At 40.2% G+C, this 20,706-nt stretch overlaps 1 protein-coding gene across 1 annotated transcript in view; it reads right to left on the reverse strand.

Moving 5' to 3' along the window:
• Positions 1–20,399, reverse strand: part of ZNF804A (zinc finger protein 804A) — a 156,035-nt gene extending 135,636 nt beyond the window's left edge. The window contains exon 1 of the mRNA XM_071562743.1: positions 19,973–20,399. Within this exon, the coding sequence (XP_071418844.1) occupies positions 19,973–20,083 (111 nt within the window). The 5' untranslated portion in view covers positions 20,084–20,399. The remainder of the gene's footprint in view (positions 1–19,972) is intronic.
• Positions 20,400–20,706: the final 307 nt, after the last annotated feature.

Consider the following 20,706-nt stretch of genomic DNA (forward strand, 5'->3'; position numbering starts at 1 on the left):
TAATTCACACATGAATATTCTGCTGGAGGAAAAGCAAAGCCAATATAAATTAACTTAATAAAAATTTTATGAGTTTTCATAAACATACCATCAACCTGTCCCATACTTACAGTTCTCACTTGAAAGAAAAAACCTGTTTCTAGTAAATGTTGTTTGGCAGAAATGAGTACACGAACAGATGTGACTGCATTAGTGCTTTATTTCCCACAGTGTGTGCCTCTGGACATCCCAACTGCTCTCATTTACCATGTGTTGATTCACACCATGGAGAAAGTCCTGGAGCACCCAAGTGAAACTGGAAGTACTCCAGAACTCAACCTAACACACCCCACCTGCTAATGGATTTTCAGCCCACTGGAGTAGATTAGAGCCAGCAGGAAAGGAAAGCCCTCGGGTCCATACATTGCACACACTGCAGGGTTTGATGTTCTTGCTATACAGACCTGCTTCCTTTGTGCCTCCTCACTTGGTAAAACAGAGATTGCCAAAAACATAGGGAAGAAATTTTGTGTGCTTTGCATTCATCTGTGCAAAGGGTAATATTTGCATGCAAGCATGGAATACAAAATTTGAAATGTTTTATTTTTGTCTTGCTCCATCACCTTATACACTGCAAAGGAAACTGTAATTATTATAAGCATAATATCTAACTGCACTTTCACCTTATAGACTAAAATGCTGATTCTGGAAATAGCTCAGCCTACATTATATGTAGACATATGGCCACATCTACATCATAAAGAAATTGCACAAGAGGATGAATCTCTAGATTGATGCAGTGCTTCTGAATAAACCAAGTACCAGAAGCAGATGAGGAACTTGACTTCAGACTAGATTCACTCTGATACCTAGACCCAAATCATGTGTTTCTAAGCTATCCAAAGGTCATTCACTGGTTTGGATCCTTACTGGCAGCTTAACAGGTATTTTAATACAATCACAGAGAGGAGTTTCATTTAATGTAGTTCCCCTGTCCCAGCACTGCTGTGCAAATCAGACCAATATGTGGTAATGTGGGCAAGGTGATTCACTTCAAAACTACGGTAGGTCTTTGAAATGAATTCACCGAATCACAGAATGGTTTGTGTTGGAAGTGGACCTTGAAGATCATCTAGTTCCAAACCCCCTGCAGATGCTGCCAAAAATAGTATTACAGCATTTAAGCCCCTCCAGTGCAGGTCCTATGGCTCAAACAGGCAACCCCAGGTTCTCACTCCTTAGCTGTGCTACGCATCCTCATGCCTGCCCTGGACTGTGAACAGTGCAAGGCAATTCAAAGTACCTTGGCCTAGGAGGAAAGCAAGCTAAGCTGAAACAATTTCCTCATTGTTTCTCAGGCTAAAAGCATGCTCAGATTGCATAGGGTAACATTTCCAAGCAAAGGTAATGCAATCATTCCTACATCCCCATGACTCAGACATTGACCAGTTATTGCTAGAGGAGGCATAAGTAAGTCTTCTGACTCCCACTCAATGGCACAGATCAGGGAAAGCCATGTGGAGATGGGCAGAAATGGGATCAATCTTCAGGTTATTCAACAGGTCAGATACTCCTGAAGTATCCAAAGGCATATACATATTACACACTAACATCCCAATAAACACGTGATTCACTCACCACTGCCCAGTTAGAGCAGATCATACAAGATATCTCATTTACAGTGCATTTTATTAGTGGAAAAGCAAGACATGACCCTATTTTACAAGCTGTCACTTGCTGACAGCTTGTAATATGTTGTTACAAACACTGAAAATGAGTGAAACAGACACTTTGCTTCAGGACGAATGAGATGGGAATGACTGGTACATGTCTTGGTCTCAACATACAATGGCTTAGCAAGTCTGATGATAAACAAATGTTTTCAAGACTAACAACAAAAGCTTAACAGTTAGACCACTGAGTGCATGTATGAGTTTACAATGGGATTAACTTAATTTACATGCAGGCAACATTATAGGAAACAAAATCTATCGCATTCATTAAGAAAATAAATATAACAGTGAAAATTGGCATTTAATTTGCTTAAGCAAGCAAAACATGCACTAAATAAGCAGGGATCTTTCCAAACCCTCCACTTTCTGTTCATACACAGTCAGGAGTGCTGTGTTCATGTTCTAGAAAGGCTCATGATCCCTTCCTGCCTACTGATTTGAACATACTAAACTAGCATTCCAACACACTTTTATAGTTTAACAAAGCAGTTACCTTCTGATATCTGACACCTTTAATCAATTAATGTATTTCAGGACATGTTGTATTTCTAGGTAGTAAGTGAATCTAAGTATAAAATAATCAAGAGATGTTCTTCCTATCAGTTCAGTGATTGTAACATGAAAAGATAGGAGCTTTATTGCACAAGAACTGCTAAGCTTTCCCCTCAAAGATGCTGGGTTTTAAATATTTCATAAAGTTGCTTTTTCGAGTGGCACTAAATATTTTTAAAGATGTTACCTCCTCACTAAATGTCTCGTTAAGTGGCTTTTTTGAACAAGACAGCTGCTTTCCAACCATTTAGCTTTTCTACACGCTCTGAACATCAGCTTGATGAACAGCACATACCAGTGCCTGACTCCTCACAGTGCCTGACCATTGCCCATGCACATACACAGACCAGTAAGCACATGAGTGTCTAAGCATAGGTAGCATTGAATTACCACACATATGTTTATTATAGTATTTGACTGTTAGTGTCATCTGGAGATACCGTTCCTGGGGGAGACAAGTTGGAAAAAGCAGAAGGGAAACTGTTCTACTTTAATGAGATTTGACAGGAGGAGCCCAAAGTTTCACAATCTTGTTTTTCCTTTCAGAAAACACAAAGTTTTAGCAATATTAAATTTTCAGTATAAGCTTTTCCAGTATCTCCTTGATTTTTTGACTTTATGTAGCTCACAAGTACAACAGACGGAGCAATTCCCAGCGCAGCTCGTTACACACTTGAGCAAAGCTACATCCTGCCTCAGGTCCTTGAGATCTGTTCCAGAAATGGCCAGAGAATCACAGACTTCTCTGGAGAGTCCACCTTCCTTCCGGTATAGACACTGCCCTTTTCCAGCTACCAGCAATCAAACCCACCTCAGCATTTCTTGCAATGCTATTGAAGCAATACATAACCTTTTTAGCAGTCAAGTCCTCACCCTCTCCTCATTTCTTCAAAATCAATTTCTCATAACTTCTTTGCATCTTTTTGTTATGATCCACAGCCCAGATCTTTATCTTACAGACCTGAAAGAGAATTCACATCAGATCAAGTGCTCACCGTCATGATGAAGGACAGTTTAAAACAACAGATTTTAATTTTGCCATTATTGCCTCATCCAAATTAAAAAAAAAAAAAACCCAAACACAAAATTACTGCAAGAAAATTCTACAAGAGACATCTTCATCATCATGTGCTCACACCTTGCTTGCTCAAGTCTGAATACAGCCTTCATCATGCTGTTCATATTATTAATGGTGACCCTGAAAATAGATTTTATATATGTATATTTCTGTGCACACCCACACACTCTGATGTTTGAGTCATTTTTTATAAAAAAAATAATAAGAATAACTACATTCTTATGTAGAAATACAGACGTCTGAGTTCAGTTTAGTGAGGCTTTATGAGGATTTTTCTCACTTGTGATTGCTCAAAAGAAAAAGTGTGAATTACTACAAGTATCGAGAGTAGCATAAAGCAGTTTTACCATTCTCTCACTTTCATCACCTAAATACAAAATTTGTCATGTTTTTCCAACCATCTAAATGCCAGTTGCAATGGTATCACTACATCTGTACCAGATCTAACAAATTAACAAGCAAAGCAATTAAGATCGTATTAGAGACCTTATTCTTACAACCTCATCAAAAGTGCTTCTTTACTTCTAACAAAAACTATAAGTGTCAAAATGAAATCTCAGAGCTTGAATTCTCATTTTCTGACTGAGCAAAGGAAGTTAATCTAGTTCTAAAATGGCATCTGGTTTTGAGAAGTAGCTCACAAAGATCTGGGATACCAAAAGGGACAAAGCTCAAAAAATACAAAAGAGAAAGCAAGAATTAGAGAGGTATAGGTACAAAGGAAAAATGTGCAGAAAAGATCATGAGCCAAAGAAAAGCAGAGCACGAGCACAAGATAGGCAGACATTAAAAAGATCAGGAACTATAAGAGAGAATTGCATTTAACAAATCATCTTTTCATTTACAAGTAATGTAGTTATAGGCAGCTCCCACTCTTCTAAATCATGGATATAAAAGAAATGGAACAGGGAAATAAGAAACGGAAGCAAGAAACATAAAATACTAAAGTTTACCATATGATTTAAAAAAAAAAGTTTGGGCTCCATCAAGGAAAGTAATCACTAAATCTGTTCATTTTCTTGCAAGTATTTTTCAAATACAGAGCCCCATCATTAAAATGATTGCTCACCAGGCAATCTTGGTAACCCAGGATTTTATTTTATTTTTAAAGTGTTCAAGGATGTGTAACAATTTGTCAGCATTGCATTTTAAAGTTTTATGGTGTTTTCCTTCCTTCCTTTCATGGCCAAGCTGGGTACTTTAAGCAGAGTGAAAGCAACGTAGCTCTGTCCCCCCAGTGTCCTACAGGCACCTCACTCCCCAGCACAGAGAAGGGGGGATAGTGGGAAACAACACAGCTGCCCTAAAGCAAAAAAGCACAAAATCTCAGTGAGTTATGTCTTGTGCTTCCTTACAGCAATGAAAGGTGAAAGAGAACAGACAGATGTAAGAGCTAATCCTGTTATGAAAAAGTTGACAATAATGTGTATTTCTGCAGCCTGGCAGTCTACAGCATCCCTGGGAAATGGAGGCTGCAGAAGCAGGATGCTTCTTCAGATTAAATAACCACACATCTTGACTGCTTTCACATATTGTTACAACTAAAAATTAATTTAGGGGTATTGGTGTCTAGCATTCGTCTGCTGTGAAGCTCAACTTCATTCAGTTTATGTCTGTCAGTTTAAAAATTCAGTGAAGAAATGATGGTTGTGGTAGATTGTAAGTGATGAGAATGACAATCTAGTCAGGATGGCAAAACTGAGAAAATTAAATTGTACAACTGTAGAAGAATCAACAGTGAGATCTAATTTCAACACAACACAGGTATTTCTAAATATTTGTTGTGAAAGCAGCAAATTTTACTTGTTTTTTTTCCTTCTCCAGAAAGAAACATTCAGTGGATTCAGATCATCCCACAAACTGGAAAAATCACTCGGGGAGAGTCAGCTAAAGTGAACAGGGAGGTCAGAGAGCTGCGTTAGAAAATGAATGGACCCACCAAGGTGAGATTTGTACAGAGCAGGACAACACAAAACGCTAACCAAGATAGGGAGATTTTCCACAGACTGGGGGGAAAAAAACACATGGGGAAAATAAGGCAGATTAAAAGACAAAGAGGTCCCAAATAAAACTTCTGTTTCTAATGGTATAGAAATACTTAATTTTTAATTCTGTTCTTTTGTAAGACAAAGAAAAATATATCCACACAAATACACAACTTAGAGCAACTAACAATGCAGAAGGAAACAAATGTCAGCTCCTGACAAGGATCACATTGTTCTTACAAAATACAAACAAGCCCATCTTACAAGTAGTTTAACTCAAGATCTTCAAAGCAACTTTCTGAGAAGTTGAAAATTATATCTGATACATCAAAGGCAATGGAGAAGTCATAGCACAACTAAAGACTCCAGAAAACTAAAAACTCTACCCACAACCAAATGTTGCATTTGTGGCCAAGAATTTGAGCAGTGGAGGAGGGAACAGGGAAATGATAAGAATAGGATGAAGTGAGTGGTCCCAATGATGCTAGTGAGACTATGTATAGCATAAACACATGTCACTATAAATGCAGACTGCACAATCCACCCCCAAGTATCTACACATCAAGGAATCACTAGCAACATCCATGGAATTCTTCTAATTCACCTTTTACATGGACTACTGGGAACCACTTAGATGGATGTCCTAGTTCAGCAGGAGGGACCAGCTAACCCTGTGTGGGGGTGATCAAAGCTGTGTATTCTACCCCCTCTATTCATTCCCCAAGGTCAATGGGCCATTAGCAGCAGCTGCCCAGGGAACCATTATCACCTTCACACCCAGCCTGAGGGGGGCGGAGCTGCTAATGGGCCATCAACAGCTCAACACCCTCTGGCTCCCAGAGTTAATCACCCATTGTGTGAGTCCCCACCCAGGGGGAGGGACTGAGTGCTCCCTGAGGGTACATAAGTGGTGGGTAAGAAGACCTCGGGAACCTCTCGTCGGATCCAGAGCAGCAGCAGGACCTTGACAGGAGGAGATCCCCGCTCTTGCCCAGACCACAGCCCTCGCCTGCACCAACAGGTTTTTCTTTTCCTTTTGCTCTGGACTTGGGGGAACCACAGGGGTCTCAGCACAAGGGCAAACAAACCCCCTTGGGTTTGTGCCCCAGGACACTGGGTTATACTGCTGGGGTTTTGTGAGTTGAAAGCAATTTCCCTTGTATGTCAGTGTTGTTATTGTAATATTATTATTAAATTTTAGGTCTGACTTACAATCTCTCTCGTGGTGAGTTCATTTCCCCTGCTGGTTCACCTTTAAACCAGCACAATGGATTTATGTTGAAATGCTGAAGCAAGTTCAAATAAATGCCACACCATGATCAAAACTAGAGGAATTGATGTATGAAGAAAGAGGAAAACAGCTAACCATGCCAAGCTTGGAAAAATGCAAGTAATGAGGATTCTTACAGCTAACAAATATCTGAAGGATGTAAGCATCGAGGACAGACAGTAATTAGTCGCGACGAAATGCGTTTAAACTTCAAATAACACAAAGGAAGCACAGTTACAAAATAGTAACAGTTTCAGGAAATGCTTCCTGAGAGAAAAGTGTAACAGTTCTTTTAAAGCACGCTATGTGGATGTACACATTACATCACCTTATGTGGAGCAAGTTAGATAGCTGCTGGACACAGGCTGTAATGCAAGAGCCCTTTACTGGTTTGTTTTGTTTTTTTGAAGCGAATGATGCTGTCTTCTATTCCAAACCAAACTCCACCAAAGGTTTGTATGGAAATATAACTATGTTGAGTACTTAAGGCTATTCATTTAAATGAAAATTTTGAAGTGATTACAGCTAATAAACATGCTATTTCTAAACCTCTGAAGTGATATTATGATTCTGATAGACCATATGGTTTCAGTGTATTTATACTGCACGGAGCTCTTCGGAGCCTTTTTGCATGTCAGCTGTGACTGAGGAGGTGTAGCCGGGACACACAGCACGTTTGGGGTGGGAGGTTGCGAGGGGTCCTACTGGGAACTTACAGCAGATCCTGCTCCCATTGTGCTGGGTTATGACACTGCAGTGATATCCACCCCACCCCAAGCCTCACCACTGCCAAATTTAAGGAAATGTTTCCTCAACTGAAGTCTTTCCCAACCTCAATACCCAAATCAGTAATCGAATGTTGGTGTTAATTGTCAACAAATTAAATTAAGCAAAATTCCATGTGTTGAGACTGTTTTGCCAGCAACAGGAGCAGATGCTTTTCTAGAGGCAGTATTTAATTTACTAAGACCCCATTCGCCTGCTAACAGCATTGAGTTTGATCAAGACCTCCTGTGTCATTGGGAAGGTCACAGCTGCTCTAAGAGTCCCCATAAGTAAACAAGAAATCTTGCTGAATAACACAAAATGTTACTTAACTTCTAGCAACATCAGTCCTGTCCTTTAGAGGAACACCAGGAGAACCTTTGAAGAGGAGGGGCACTAAGTATTTCTTCTTTATAGGTCATTGAGCTATTAATATTTTTCACTTTTTCTCACTGTTTCCATGGAGTCATGTCATGAGACAGAAGTACAGTCACATTAACCCTATTGCAATTCTGCCATTTGGTTGAAAATGTGGCCTATTAGTAATTAATCTTAGAACTGGAGGTAATAATAGTACTTTCCACTTCAGAGATAGCTCTGCTCATCCTGCATTTATAGCTCATGCAAGGACCCTTGACAGGGGAGAGAACCAGGGGAATGTGTCAGCTACTGCAAAAGGAGACAGGAGCTTCTGACTTTGTAACCCATCATTCACCAAAGGTTTTTTTCTTCATTTCTTTTTTTATGCAGTTTAAACACATACTTGGAGGGACAAAAGGTCCGTTTTTTGACTCTCAATGCACATATGAGAGACTCATTAATGTTAATTGGATTTATGAACGCCCATTGAAAAGAAACCATAAAGATTTCCCATTTGCAGGGAAACAAAGGAACAATTTCTTGTTCGTCTTGCTGGTGAAGAGATGAGGAAATAATGCATTAGTCACTTTACATTATGATTCAAAATTCTTAAAATAGAAGAGATGAAAACACTGATTTTTGTACAGGTCATATTCATGTAAGTGACACTTTCTAAGAATCCAGTTTCAACCTTCAGTGCAGTCCTGCTTCTAATTACCCAACTCCAAGAATAAATCATGATCTCTGAATTGTAATTATACAGATTTGTTGCTATAATTCAATTTGTCAGGTGTAAAATACAAGTGTAATATCCTCTACCCCCCTGTAGCCTTCAAAGAGACATTGAACTTGAGCCACTTGATAATTTATTCCATATTGTAGCTTTCACATAGACTATGCATAAAACTTCTGACAGAATTTTATTTTAGAAGGTAATTATATATGATTCTAGTTACTCTACTGACTGATTTGAAGCTAAATCCACATTGATCTCTTGCCTGCAATACAGTCAGCATTAGGCAGTACCTACCTGGCCTGCAGTGACCAGAGCACTCCAAAGCAAGCCCAAAATTTCTCCTACCTGTGGTAGGGACAAGGGAAAACATTCACAATCTTTGCATGCACAGATTTGGTCTGTAGGAACTTCTCCAAGTTTAGTCTTCTGCTCAGTCCCAGTCAATTAATTGGAAACTCTTTGTATCAACTAGCCCACTCCTCCAGAAAAGAGAGATTCAGCTTTGGCACTGTCTTCCCTCAGAATCGTGTTTTCTCTACATAAATCATGAACTGTAAGAAATTAGTATGATACCCCATGACTACATTAAACAGTAGGTCTGAATATACAGAATGTACATTAAAATATAGTACATAAAAATTTGTATAAAATAATATAAAAATACATATAGACTTACAACTCTATAATATGAACTAAGTATATATCTAAAGCAAGCAAAAACATCAGCACACCATACCCACTATATGAAAAGATACAAAATACCTCGCCAATTTCCTGGAAATACTCACACTATAAAAGTATACACAGTCCATACCACAGTGTGAGAGCTCTGTGGGCTGAAGATGATAAGCTTGATGGGTTTTATCTCATTTTCCCCCTCTTTGGAGCAATGTGCATCTCCAGAAATGCAGGAGTGCAGCGTATAATGCCTTTAGAAAATGCTTGGCTTGGGTTTTCCTTGCCTCTACAAAAAGCTATTCTAATGACAATAAATCAATTCCTCTATCAGTTGTGCTCCTGAGTACCTTTTAAAAGCCTTTCCAAAATTAAGATTATATACTCCAGTAATTTTTAATATGAAAAAGTGTAACCAATAAAATACTGCTGGTAACGCATATGATTTGTGGAGAGTGAGAGCTAAATATGAATGAATTTTGGACAAGTTCCGAGTCTATCATCTTTCTTAATTACAAGTTGGGTCACTGACTATGAATCGCATGACTCAGCTTGGGAATCCCTACAAAGAAATCCTAAATAGATTTAATAGTTGCATTTGATTTATTTGTTATTCAGAGCAGCAACAAGCCCTGTATTTCAGACCTCTGACAGATGAGATGCTCCCCGGAGAAAGTCAGTGCAGACATCGCCCCTGCCAGCCGTGATCGGGGCATGGGAAGCCACAAGCACCCAGCAGTCCCAAAAGGTTGGGAGCAGGGCAGGACAGTGACACACCTCAGCCCACAATGAACCTCATTACAGAGATTAAATTAAAAGCTACTCTCCTACAGATCAAACATGGAATTATAACCTTGACAGAGGATGGAAGGGACAGTGAGTCCTACACTTGGTTTAAAAGCATGGTCAAGTAAATGAAGGCAGTTCATTCGAGTTTTGGGCATCTCCAAGGATGGACATGCTATGGTCTCTCTGCCCATCCTCTATTTTTTTCTTTTTCCTTGTATCAGATCAGGATTTCCCCCCTCTTAACTAGAGCTTGTTGCCTCCTATTACACCCTCAAGACAAGTCTGACTGACCAAAAATTCTCCCAAGTCTGTCTGATTTTCCCATGCAAGAACCTGAACAAACAAGGCAGATAGTGCCACTGCCACTACAAATATGCTGGCAATAACAGGCAGACCTTTGTCATGGTCTTTCTCCAGTTTCTCTTAATATCAGCCACTGTAATAATTTGTTACCATTTGGTTACTCCACTTTTTCTCTCTACAAACCACCTTGGGTATTTTTGTTCCTTTCAGAAACCAGGGCACCGGAAAACTCCATTTTTCCTTCTTTACTTCTCAGAGTTTTATAAAGCAGGTCCTCTCTGGGCACATTCAATCACCATGGGCAGTTGCCAGCAAAACACTACAGGTACCAGGTTTCACAAGACTTCTCTAATTACGTTGCTTGACACTTCCATACCCACGAGCACTCAGAGGTGTTTCATAAAGCAAACCTCAAGTATTTCTGACATCCTGTTGGTAGCAAGCTTTTCTTTCTGCTCAACAGGGCATTACTATTACAACTCCACAAAAATTTGGAAGTTGTCCTTTAAAACCACTTTACTTCCTTTCTAATTCTTAATTCTACCTGATATTTCACACATATTTGCTTATTTGCCAAACAAACAGGCGTCAGATGTTTACCAGCTCATTTGTACAGCAGGACAAGTAAATATTGTCTTGAGTTCTCTGTCTCATGAAGTATTTTCCTTAAAACTATCAGAAAAAAAATCAATATTACTATTAGAAATATCAAGGCAAAGAAGCAACAAACCCCGTCTCTATTCAGTGGTATATTCCATTGCTATCCTCAAGAGTATTTTGAAGCATTAACTATATTTTAAGAATGTTTCATAAACAAGCAGCATAAAAGGTATTTTGCTTTAAAAAAAAGGCTACAAACAACTTGCCTCATTTGTATAAAGAGTTGTTTACTGCTCATGCAAAAGAGCATAATTTTCTTTATGCAATTACATGAAGTTTCCAGATTCTCACTTTTAAGCAAACCTAAAAAACTTTCCTTGACAATAAAAAATGTTTTGTAAAAATAGAATACTTAAAACAGCCTGGAGACTACAGTCAGGTGTACTGTGGCAAGTATATAAGAAGCCCAAAAACTCTGGTATAAAGATATTTATACCACTTCTTTACTTTGCCTTTTTTTTTAATTCAGAAATCAAACCAAATGAGTGTTCAACATCTGGATAAACATTTTCCTGTAACTCATTCTTGGTCTCTCCTATCGGCTTCTTCATACTTTTCTCACTATTAATGTTTAGGAGTATAAAAAGTTATCCAAGCACGTAAGAAAAATACTACATAATTATGTACTAAATAAAATAATTGCATAAAAGCATTATGTAAGTACATAGTGTGAAACTTACCTTTGCTGATTGTTTCAAGTCTCTTGGCCCAGAGAAGCTCATTTACTGCAGCCACAAGCCTTTTCGAAAGGCTGCACCAGCTCATTACTCCTTGCCCACTGGGAGCTGAAGGCAGAGAGCCACCCCAGAGGCAGCACCCACATGCCGCTCAGGTCACCTCCCCACCCTCTCAGCACTCCTCACCACCACCCCTTCACTCCCTCCCAGGACCACCAGCAACAAGCCAGAGGTTAAGGAGTGAATGGGACACTACAACACTACACACTGTTACCTGCAAACTGGGAACCTGCAAAGCTCGGACCTAAGTACCAAACTGGTGCAGGCAGGTTTAGGGACCGACAAGGTTTGGGGACATCTTTGTCTGTACTAATTCTCTCTCAGGTAAAAGCCAACTGTTTCCAGTGAAGATCAAACATCCTCTACAATTAAAATATTTTAGCGAATTTCTCTAAATAATGATTTCATTTCAATAATGACTAGCTTAAAAAAATAAAAGCTTTTGTCTTACGGATTTAGGCTCAAGTCATTTCATGGACTCCTTGGCCAGCCCCCCGTGTGCATCATAACCCTCTATAGACTCAAGCACAACCCCAAGTTTTAACTCTAGACATTTTATCAAAATTCATTTGATGAAGGAGTAGCTGATTCACCATTCTGTAATGGGCATTGTGGTTTCCTGTGAAAAACACTTTCAGTAGAAATTAAATACTTAGCAGCTATTTAAACAATTGCATTCTGCCATGTAAATCAAGTTGTAAGTGTATTTATTGAAAAAATAATCCATAAACTTTATGAATACCTACATATAGAAAATACTTCCTCCCCCCCACCCCGCCCCAGAGGAGTCTTACAGGTCTCAGATCATAGAATCATGGAACAGTTTGGGCTGGAAGTGACCTAAAAGTTAATTTAGTTCTGTCCCCCCAGGGACAACTACACTGAGTTTTATTTGCTGTGAAGTACATAACCAGTTAGATGGAAAGAAAGCAGCTTTCCTAGTCCAGAAATCCATTTCTCTAAGGTAAAGAGGCAAATTCTAATGGTTGTTTTGCAGTACCAGAAAACAATCTGACCAAGACTAGGCCAACATAAGCAATATATCTATACACTGTAAGAAATCTTACAACATGAATATTTGAGTTCAGCTGGGTCTCAGAGGAGGTAGCCTGATCACTTGTTATTTGGGGAAAAAAGCCTGTCTAAAAATATAATTTTCACACATGCAAAAAATCATTTTAAAGAAATGCAAATCAGCACGATCAGACAAAAAGCCTGACAAGTCCTAAATCATTTGTACAAACTGAGAATATAGATGAGCTTCTAAAAACAAAACAAAACAAATCTCTGTCAGTTTCTCAAACCAAATCTCAACATTTTCCAGGCTATTAAAAGAATTTTATGATGAATCCCTGTTCTATATCATATGCAGTGGAGGGAGCAGTGTCAGGCAGGAGATTAGGAGATCACTCTCCAGGCCTTATTTGAGGATTTGCTCTCACAGCTGTGGAGGAAGAGCCTGCATTCTCTTTCTCACACCACTATCTGTATAACTACCATCATTTAAAAATACATATAAAAAATTTTGGAAATTTAATCTCAGAATTCTTTTTTTTAGAAAAGTATTTAAAATAAAGATTCCACAGAAATTCATGTTCACACACAACTCAGATGGTTCAGAACAAACACCCTCTGCCAAGGGAAAAATGAAACCCCCTGCCCAATCTGTATCCCTGCCATGGCCAGTCTTCAGAGGAAGGGAATTGTAAATATATTTTAACAAAATAATTACATTATGAGTTAAAAATTTCCATTTGCTGATGCCTTCAGGCAGTTTCTTATCTCTGTTGAACAAACAAGGTTAAACATAACAAATATTGTGCCTCCTTGTGAGTAAATGTTGGTTTGTTTACTTTGGGGGGTTTTAAACAGCAGTAAGTCACAGCTCATCATATACCAGACTCTCAAGAACGCTGGAGAAAATGCATTTGTTCTCAGTCCAAAAATGTGTGGAAAAATAAAAGGGTCTGACTAGCATTTGTTTATAAGGGACTGGCCAGACACAGCTGAATTAGGAAGGCTCACTCCCTCTCCCATCTTTACATCTGAATCACAAGTGAGCAAACAAAAAAATTAACTCACTTTCCACCACTATTAGCCATTAAAAGAATCTATTCTATAAATAATTATTAATTATATTAAGATATTAAATCATACAAAATGCTCTGGATTGATTTTATGATGATGATTTTAGCTCATCCCTACATTTCAAGATGCATCTATTCAATAGCTTTGATTTTTGCAGAGATTAGTTGTTCCTGTTGGCCTGCCTAAATGCTGTTCAAAATATGAAATATTGCAATTGTCACCAGTTAGAGGCATCCAAGACCTTGCAGCTACTTAGTCAAGTCCTACACAAAAACCCAACATGCTGAACTGAAAGGCCACTCACTACTCTGTCCTCCAGATCCACTACTCAGAGGTAACTAATTTTTAAAACAGTGAATCCCAGCTGATAAGAAGGTCAGAAAACCTGTAGATTCCCAAAGCCTACAGGGAAGGCAAGACCTTTAGGATTGCAACGTGCACTTTGAAAAGGTGTAATAAGCTTAATGATTTCAAAAACACCTGAGGTTCTGAAAATACAGGAGCCAACTTGCTGGTTTTCAGTTAGAAACATGGCAAAACAACGTGTTAGCAACAATGTTTTCCAAGTGTAAGCAATGTGTTAAAATTGATGTTGTGTACCTCTGAGCTAAGAGATTGCTACGGATATTTGCATCAGAAAATATTCAAGGCAAAGGCTCTCCTCAGACTTATTCTTAAAGGCCTTGATCTGAAAAAACTAAACAAGTGTACTAATTTAACCATGGTAATAGTCTAATTACATTCAACAGAATACCAATGTGTTTGAAGCTTACCATGCATTTAATAAGCTTTTACAGTACAAAAGTCTGCCTCAGTAATAACTCTGAAGCAGAAGTTGCCCCAGTTTAAAACTGCTGCATATTGGACTCCAGCTCCTGCTGGACCAGATGATGGACTTCCATGGAGTCTGATGGACACAGAAATGCTGCATCTCACTGCATGAGACTTGAGACCTCTCAGAATTGCTCTAGAAATGCACTTAAACTATGATAGCTTCCTGTCTCCTCAAGCCCCCGAAACAACCCTGCTGCTGCTGCCTTGAACCAGTACTGATACAGTGAGCCTCATAACAATAAATCAAGTAGCTTGAATTCATTCAAATGAACTCTAGAAGTTGAACACAGTTATGATCATTCCTCACACTTTACCAGTCTATTTTGTTGTCTTCTGAGTGGTTGATTTCCAATCATGAATTAAGTGACACTTATTAATTATTAAAATTAAATAAGGTAGACTTTGTCAGTTTAATATTTTAATGAGTTAGGGCTGTTCAGCTTCTCTCATAGAAAATATGTGACCATTTTCAAGTTCCAGACTCAGGTCAAAAAAGATACTAGCAGATCCACAGGGGAAAAACCCCACTGACGAAAATAACAGGTGATTTTTTCCCCCCTTGATCAATAGAGCTCCAGCCTACAAACTCTTCCCTACCAACTCTGCAACACTAAAGTACATTCCAATAGTTCTATTAAACTCTGCACATATAAGACAAAAATTTTTAATTGCCCAGCTACTGGTAATGTATGATATGGCAAACAGAATTGCAGGACCTGTTTTTACCAGTAAGTATTGTTTATTTTGTATTTTATTTTATACACGTACTAGATAGCCTTAAATTAGCAGACTTTACCCTGACCATGCAGAATTGCAACTGCAGTATTCTTTAGGAAAGCTGTTTTACAGGTAGTCTAGTGATATTTGTAACAGGAATTCTCATAAAATACATTTTTTCTGTCCACCACAACAAATTGACTTTAGTTGATGTGGAAATAAAAACATATTCTACAAAATGTAAAAGAACTCAAGACAACAGACAGCCTAAACAACAGATGGCACACTCAGAAGACACTTGTGTGTCAGTATTTGAACTCCGTGGAGTTTTCATAACAGTAGAAACACCCTAGGACTTCTAAAAGAAATTATAACTATAGATATTTATAGAAATATATTCTACTCCTGAAATCCCTTGTGTACATATTTTTAACCAAAGCATAAACCTACATATATATGCATACATAGAGGTCACTGTTAGACACAGTGATAGATTCCAGTGTTTGGTACTTTTGGTCATTTAACCAACAACCTACCAGGAAATTTTTAATATTACCTACTTTTGATCTGTATCAAGACACTTCAATCTAGAATTGCAGTAGCAATTTATACCACATAGAGGTCTAAACTTCAAGTAATAGCACCTTACTCATTCTGATCATCCACAGAGAAAATGTATTTGTCCAATCAAAAGAAGTGAAGGAGCCCTACACAGCCAATTCTCCACCACTGTAAATCTCAATGAAACAGATACAGAGCCATTTACACTAGTGCAATATCTTAAGGTGAAACAGCAGCTATCCAGCTACCAGCCCTCAGAAGCCACCAACTACACAGAAGAGTCTGTTCTCTGGCTGACCAAAGACTGTACATATTAACTAGGATATGCCTTAAAATGTTTTGGTTTATATCCTGAAGGACATTTTAAGGATTAAGAAAATCACCTGTGGTTGTTGCTCCAAACAACAGATTTCTCTCTCCAGAGAGCTATTTTTTCAAACAAGTTTCAAGACTTTTTGAGATTATAAACTGCATGACAGCAGCCACAGCAAGGAAGATGAATTATGAAGAAAGACTACTGTAATTTGACATTGATAACATAAAGCCTAAAAAAATAACACTGTAAGTGCATTAAAAGTTCAGAAGATCCTTGGGCAAAACAAAGCATTTGTAGCAAACAAATTCCTATAAAATCCTACTGCTAAATAAAATAGCCTTGGGAAAAGCTTCAAAGTTACAAAGTATGAACCCTGACAAGAAATGGCCAAGACATCAGGCCAATATTAGTTGATTAAAACACCAAGACATACATAAAAACTCAGAAAGAACATTAGAAATTTGTAACATCATTGCACAGTGCTGACCCGCATGGTAAGTCTTGAATTTCTTGTTCAGAAAACACCTGCCACACAAAGACCAGACAGTAATTGGTTCACTTAGACAGTACAACAACAAAAAGAGATGCCATGGAGCATTCCATTAGTGGATTAACTATCATTATGAGATTGTGCATATTTGAAGGATATTTCAGACAGTGAAACCGCAGTGGGAGAGCACAAAGCTTTAACCAACAGCCTAAATACAATTATTGTCTTTTAACCATACAGCTACATCTTCTGAAGTAATTTTTTAATAAGAGTTTTGAGGCTATTCTTCCACAGGTGCTGAGCCCATTTCCCATTAATTAGTTATTCATATTGATCTTCCTGATAAGGAGCAGCAGATTACAACTAGGTAAGGGGGCCCTACCCAAACAGTTACCCGGGGGGATCACACGCTCAGGTTTTCCCCACATGTCCTTCCTTGAGGAACAGAACTCCAGCCTTCCCATTGTTCCCCTACTTTGCATCTTTATCCCTCAGCCACTTCTCTTCACCGCCCAAATAAACCCATCTCAAAGACCTACACTCAGTAGGCATTACAGATATTTATGCCTTATAAAAAGGCCATGCCTAAAAACTAAGCAATAGAAACAGTGTTATTCCATCTTTTCTACCAAAAAGTAACTCTCTGATGTTCTCCACTGAGAAAGACTTTTATAGAAGGACAAATGTTTGTGCTTCATGTTCCCTACCAGATGAGCAAAGGTTTGTAACTCTTTCTTCTTGTTACCTTCTAGGAGTTTTGAACCAAAATTTCATAAAGGTTTAAATGACTAACTCTGTGTGAAACAGGTCACAAGGAGAGGACAAATGCAGAAAGCTCACCTGCAGGGACATACCGTCAGGGAAAATGTTTCTCAGTGACCTCTCTTAGAGAGCAGGCCAGGAAAAGCTGAGTTTCAGGTGAACCAGGAGGTCACTCTAGAACGGGACAGTAGCCAAAAGGTCCAAGGAAGTTCCTCCTCTGAAACCTAATCAGCTTAATATTTGAAGATACACCACATAAAATCATGTTCAAAGCACAACATTTGACTAGAACCAGCACTTCCTACTTGCTGTAAAATTCTATTGTAGCATGTTATCTTTATTTCTTGACAAGAGTGTGGTGGCAGAACTTTAAAAGAGAATCAAGGCTTAACAAATGCAAGTTTGCAAATGGAAGCGATTCTACCCTGTACACGGAGAGGCTGTTTTCAGGTCCTCAGTTGATGAGGAAGCAGTGATTTTAGAAAGTTTGGAGCACAGATGAAGAGACAATGAATACATAAAGCAAAATAAGAAAATATGTCTGAGTCAGAGCAGCTTAAAATTTCTGATTTTTAGCTTTACAAATTGTTATTTTCCCAAGTTTTATCCTCGGATGGAAGACATTAAGAGCATATTAAAAGGCTATGTTTTTATAGGAACTTCTAAAGACATACTCTACTTTGCATTAATAAATATTTTCATCCTTTTAGGTCTGAAAGTTTATTTAAAGTGAAAGTGATTGATCTGAAACACTGTGACATCTATTTTCCCATTGAAACTGACATGTACTCCAGTGCTTCAGAACCACTAGTCTGAACTATGCAAGCGCCCTATATCACAAGCCAGCAGTATCTTTACCTCCTATGAATTAAAAATAGCCTGAACAGAAATAAAAGTTTTGATGTCTGCACATCTATAGTATTTATTTCATAGTAAAGGACTTCATTTTGTTGTCCCTAAAAGCCAATATTAAGAACTCTTCAACTCAGGACAAACTTTGTCAGTAAAACTTCTAAATGCTCACACATAAATTTTTTGGTCACTAATGTTTTTACCAGTGAATAAATCAATCAGGAAAGTTGAGAATACAGGGCTGCTTTTTTTTTTTTTTTTGCCATGAGGAAAAGAAAAATCAAAAATAATAAAATGCTGCTGAAGCAGAATCCATTATGAACTGCAAGATAATACACAGTCCAAAAGTTACATCAGAGTGTTCTCAGTCCTGCCAAATGCATTTTTACTGAAATTGTTCAGTAGAGAGAAGGTGATGTATCACACCATTATTTGAAGTGTACCAAGAATTTCCACAGTAGCTCTCAGTTTTGCAACTGTAACAGTGAAATATTACACATATATTGCCATCTCATGGATACTACAAATACTTTTTAAAAACCCAATAACGCAAGCCCTAACAGAAAAAATATGCAGAATCCACAGCATGGAATATTGCAAAGATTTACAACGTGAAGCAGGAACTTCACATTTGAAACAGTCCAAAAATCTGCCTGAGATTTTCTCGTAGTAGTTACTATTTTTATGACTTGGCTCAGACTTCCTTTAATCTCTTTATTTAGGGAGAAATTGCAAGCTTGCCAACTCTAGCAAATGTTAAGTACTTTAGTAAATTCCCCATCAATATAGGTCGTGCATTCGAGGGAACAAGGATGTGGTAAGTTCTGCTCCATCTCCTCCAAAGGGGATTTCGGAATAGGGCGCTGATGGGGAGAGAGAGATAAACAACGTGGCTAAGCCCTCTTTCAGCTCCATCCTCCTCTCCAGACATCTGTCCACACTTTGTTGTGCCGTGATTGAGATGTTACGTGATGCAGCTCGCCCAGCCTGCTGTTATCCTACATCCCTTTTATCTGAGCAGGCAGGAGAGCACATGTATTGCCAATGCTATTGCGTCGTCACTCTTCCATTAAAGTTCAGTAACAGCACGAAGCGAGTCCAAGCAAGTCAGCAAAAACATAGGAAATCCAATAGATGTAAAGATATCTAAGTATGGGGAATGAATACAGAGACAGTCTGTGCACACTGTTCGGAGCATCTAGCCAAACTGCCTAAGACCCACCAAGTCCTGTCAAACCCGGAGGCTTGCTTTTAAAAAAAACTTGGCAGCCAACAAACCAAAAGCTATACCATTGCTGAAGCTGTGCTCGAACAAACGGATCTCTCTAACCAAAGGGCTCGGACAAGCAAGTAAGCAAGTTTCGGGTCCTTCCTGCACTTCTCTGGGCAGGACCTCCGGCTGGCCCCGCACCCGGGGGACACGGCAGGGAGCCCCCACCGCCGAGGGACGCCCTTAGGCTGAGCAGCGGCCGCCTCTCCCCGACCTCCGCCGGGCTTTGGAGTCCCGGCCTTGCAGCTCCCCGCCCAGAAGGGTCCCCGCTCTGTCACCACCCCGGCAGCTCTGCGGGGACACCCAGCACCTGCCCCGGGGAGGCGGCGGCGAGAGCAGAGGGCACCGCGTACCCGCGGCGGCAGAGGAAAGGAGGGCGGCCCCTGGCTCCCGCTAGCCCGAGCCCCCGCTCTGAGGAGAAGGAGGAGGGAAGGGGAAGGCAAGGGAAGAAGGCCATTACCAGAGTTTTGTTCCCGTTCTTGCTGAGGGGGCCGCGGAAAACTCCCTTGATGTTGCGAAAGTGCCCGTTGCTGAGGTGAGCGGAGCTGATGACAATGTAGTAGCACTCCATGGGGCCGGGGCCGCCTCCTCAGGCCGGGCTCGGCTGGGCTGGGCAGGGAGGGCCGGGGCCGGCGGCGCCGGGGCCGGCGGCGGGGCGGGGGGTGCCGGGGGTGCGGCCCCTTAGGCGCGGCGCGGCCGCCGGAGGAGGATGCGCGGCGGGGCGGCCGCAGCGGAGCCGAGCGAGCTGCCGCCGCCGCTGGCAGGCATAGTGCTATTATAGCGAGCAGCCTTGCCGGTCGGCTGCACTGAGCCAATGGCAGGGAGCCACTGGGCTGGTACCGAGCGCTGTCAGAGGAGGACATCTGTCACACGCCGCCTCCACCGCCACCCACCGCCCCACGCCCCGCTGCCCCCGCCGCGGACGGGCCGGCGGCAGGTAAAGGGGGACAGACGGGGCGAGAGGGCAGAGCCAGCACCCCAACCCAGCGAGCCCCGCAGGTGGGGTGTGCCCTCCTTTTTCCGGGGGTGGGGACGACGAGGAGTGCAGTTTTCCTCCGGGGCTGGGAAGGAGGGGGGACATGGAGAGATGCCCGGGGTGCGACGCCCCCAGCCCAATGCTCCTGCCCCTCCTATCCCCCCTCCTCCGAGCAACCCCGGAGCTCTTTTATTTTTTTTTTATTCCATATTTTTCTT

This window comes from Pithys albifrons, chromosome 8 (assembly GCF_047495875.1).
Source record: "Pithys albifrons albifrons isolate INPA30051 chromosome 8, PitAlb_v1, whole genome shotgun sequence".
NCBI lineage: Eukaryota > Metazoa > Chordata > Aves > Passeriformes > Thamnophilidae > Pithys > Pithys albifrons.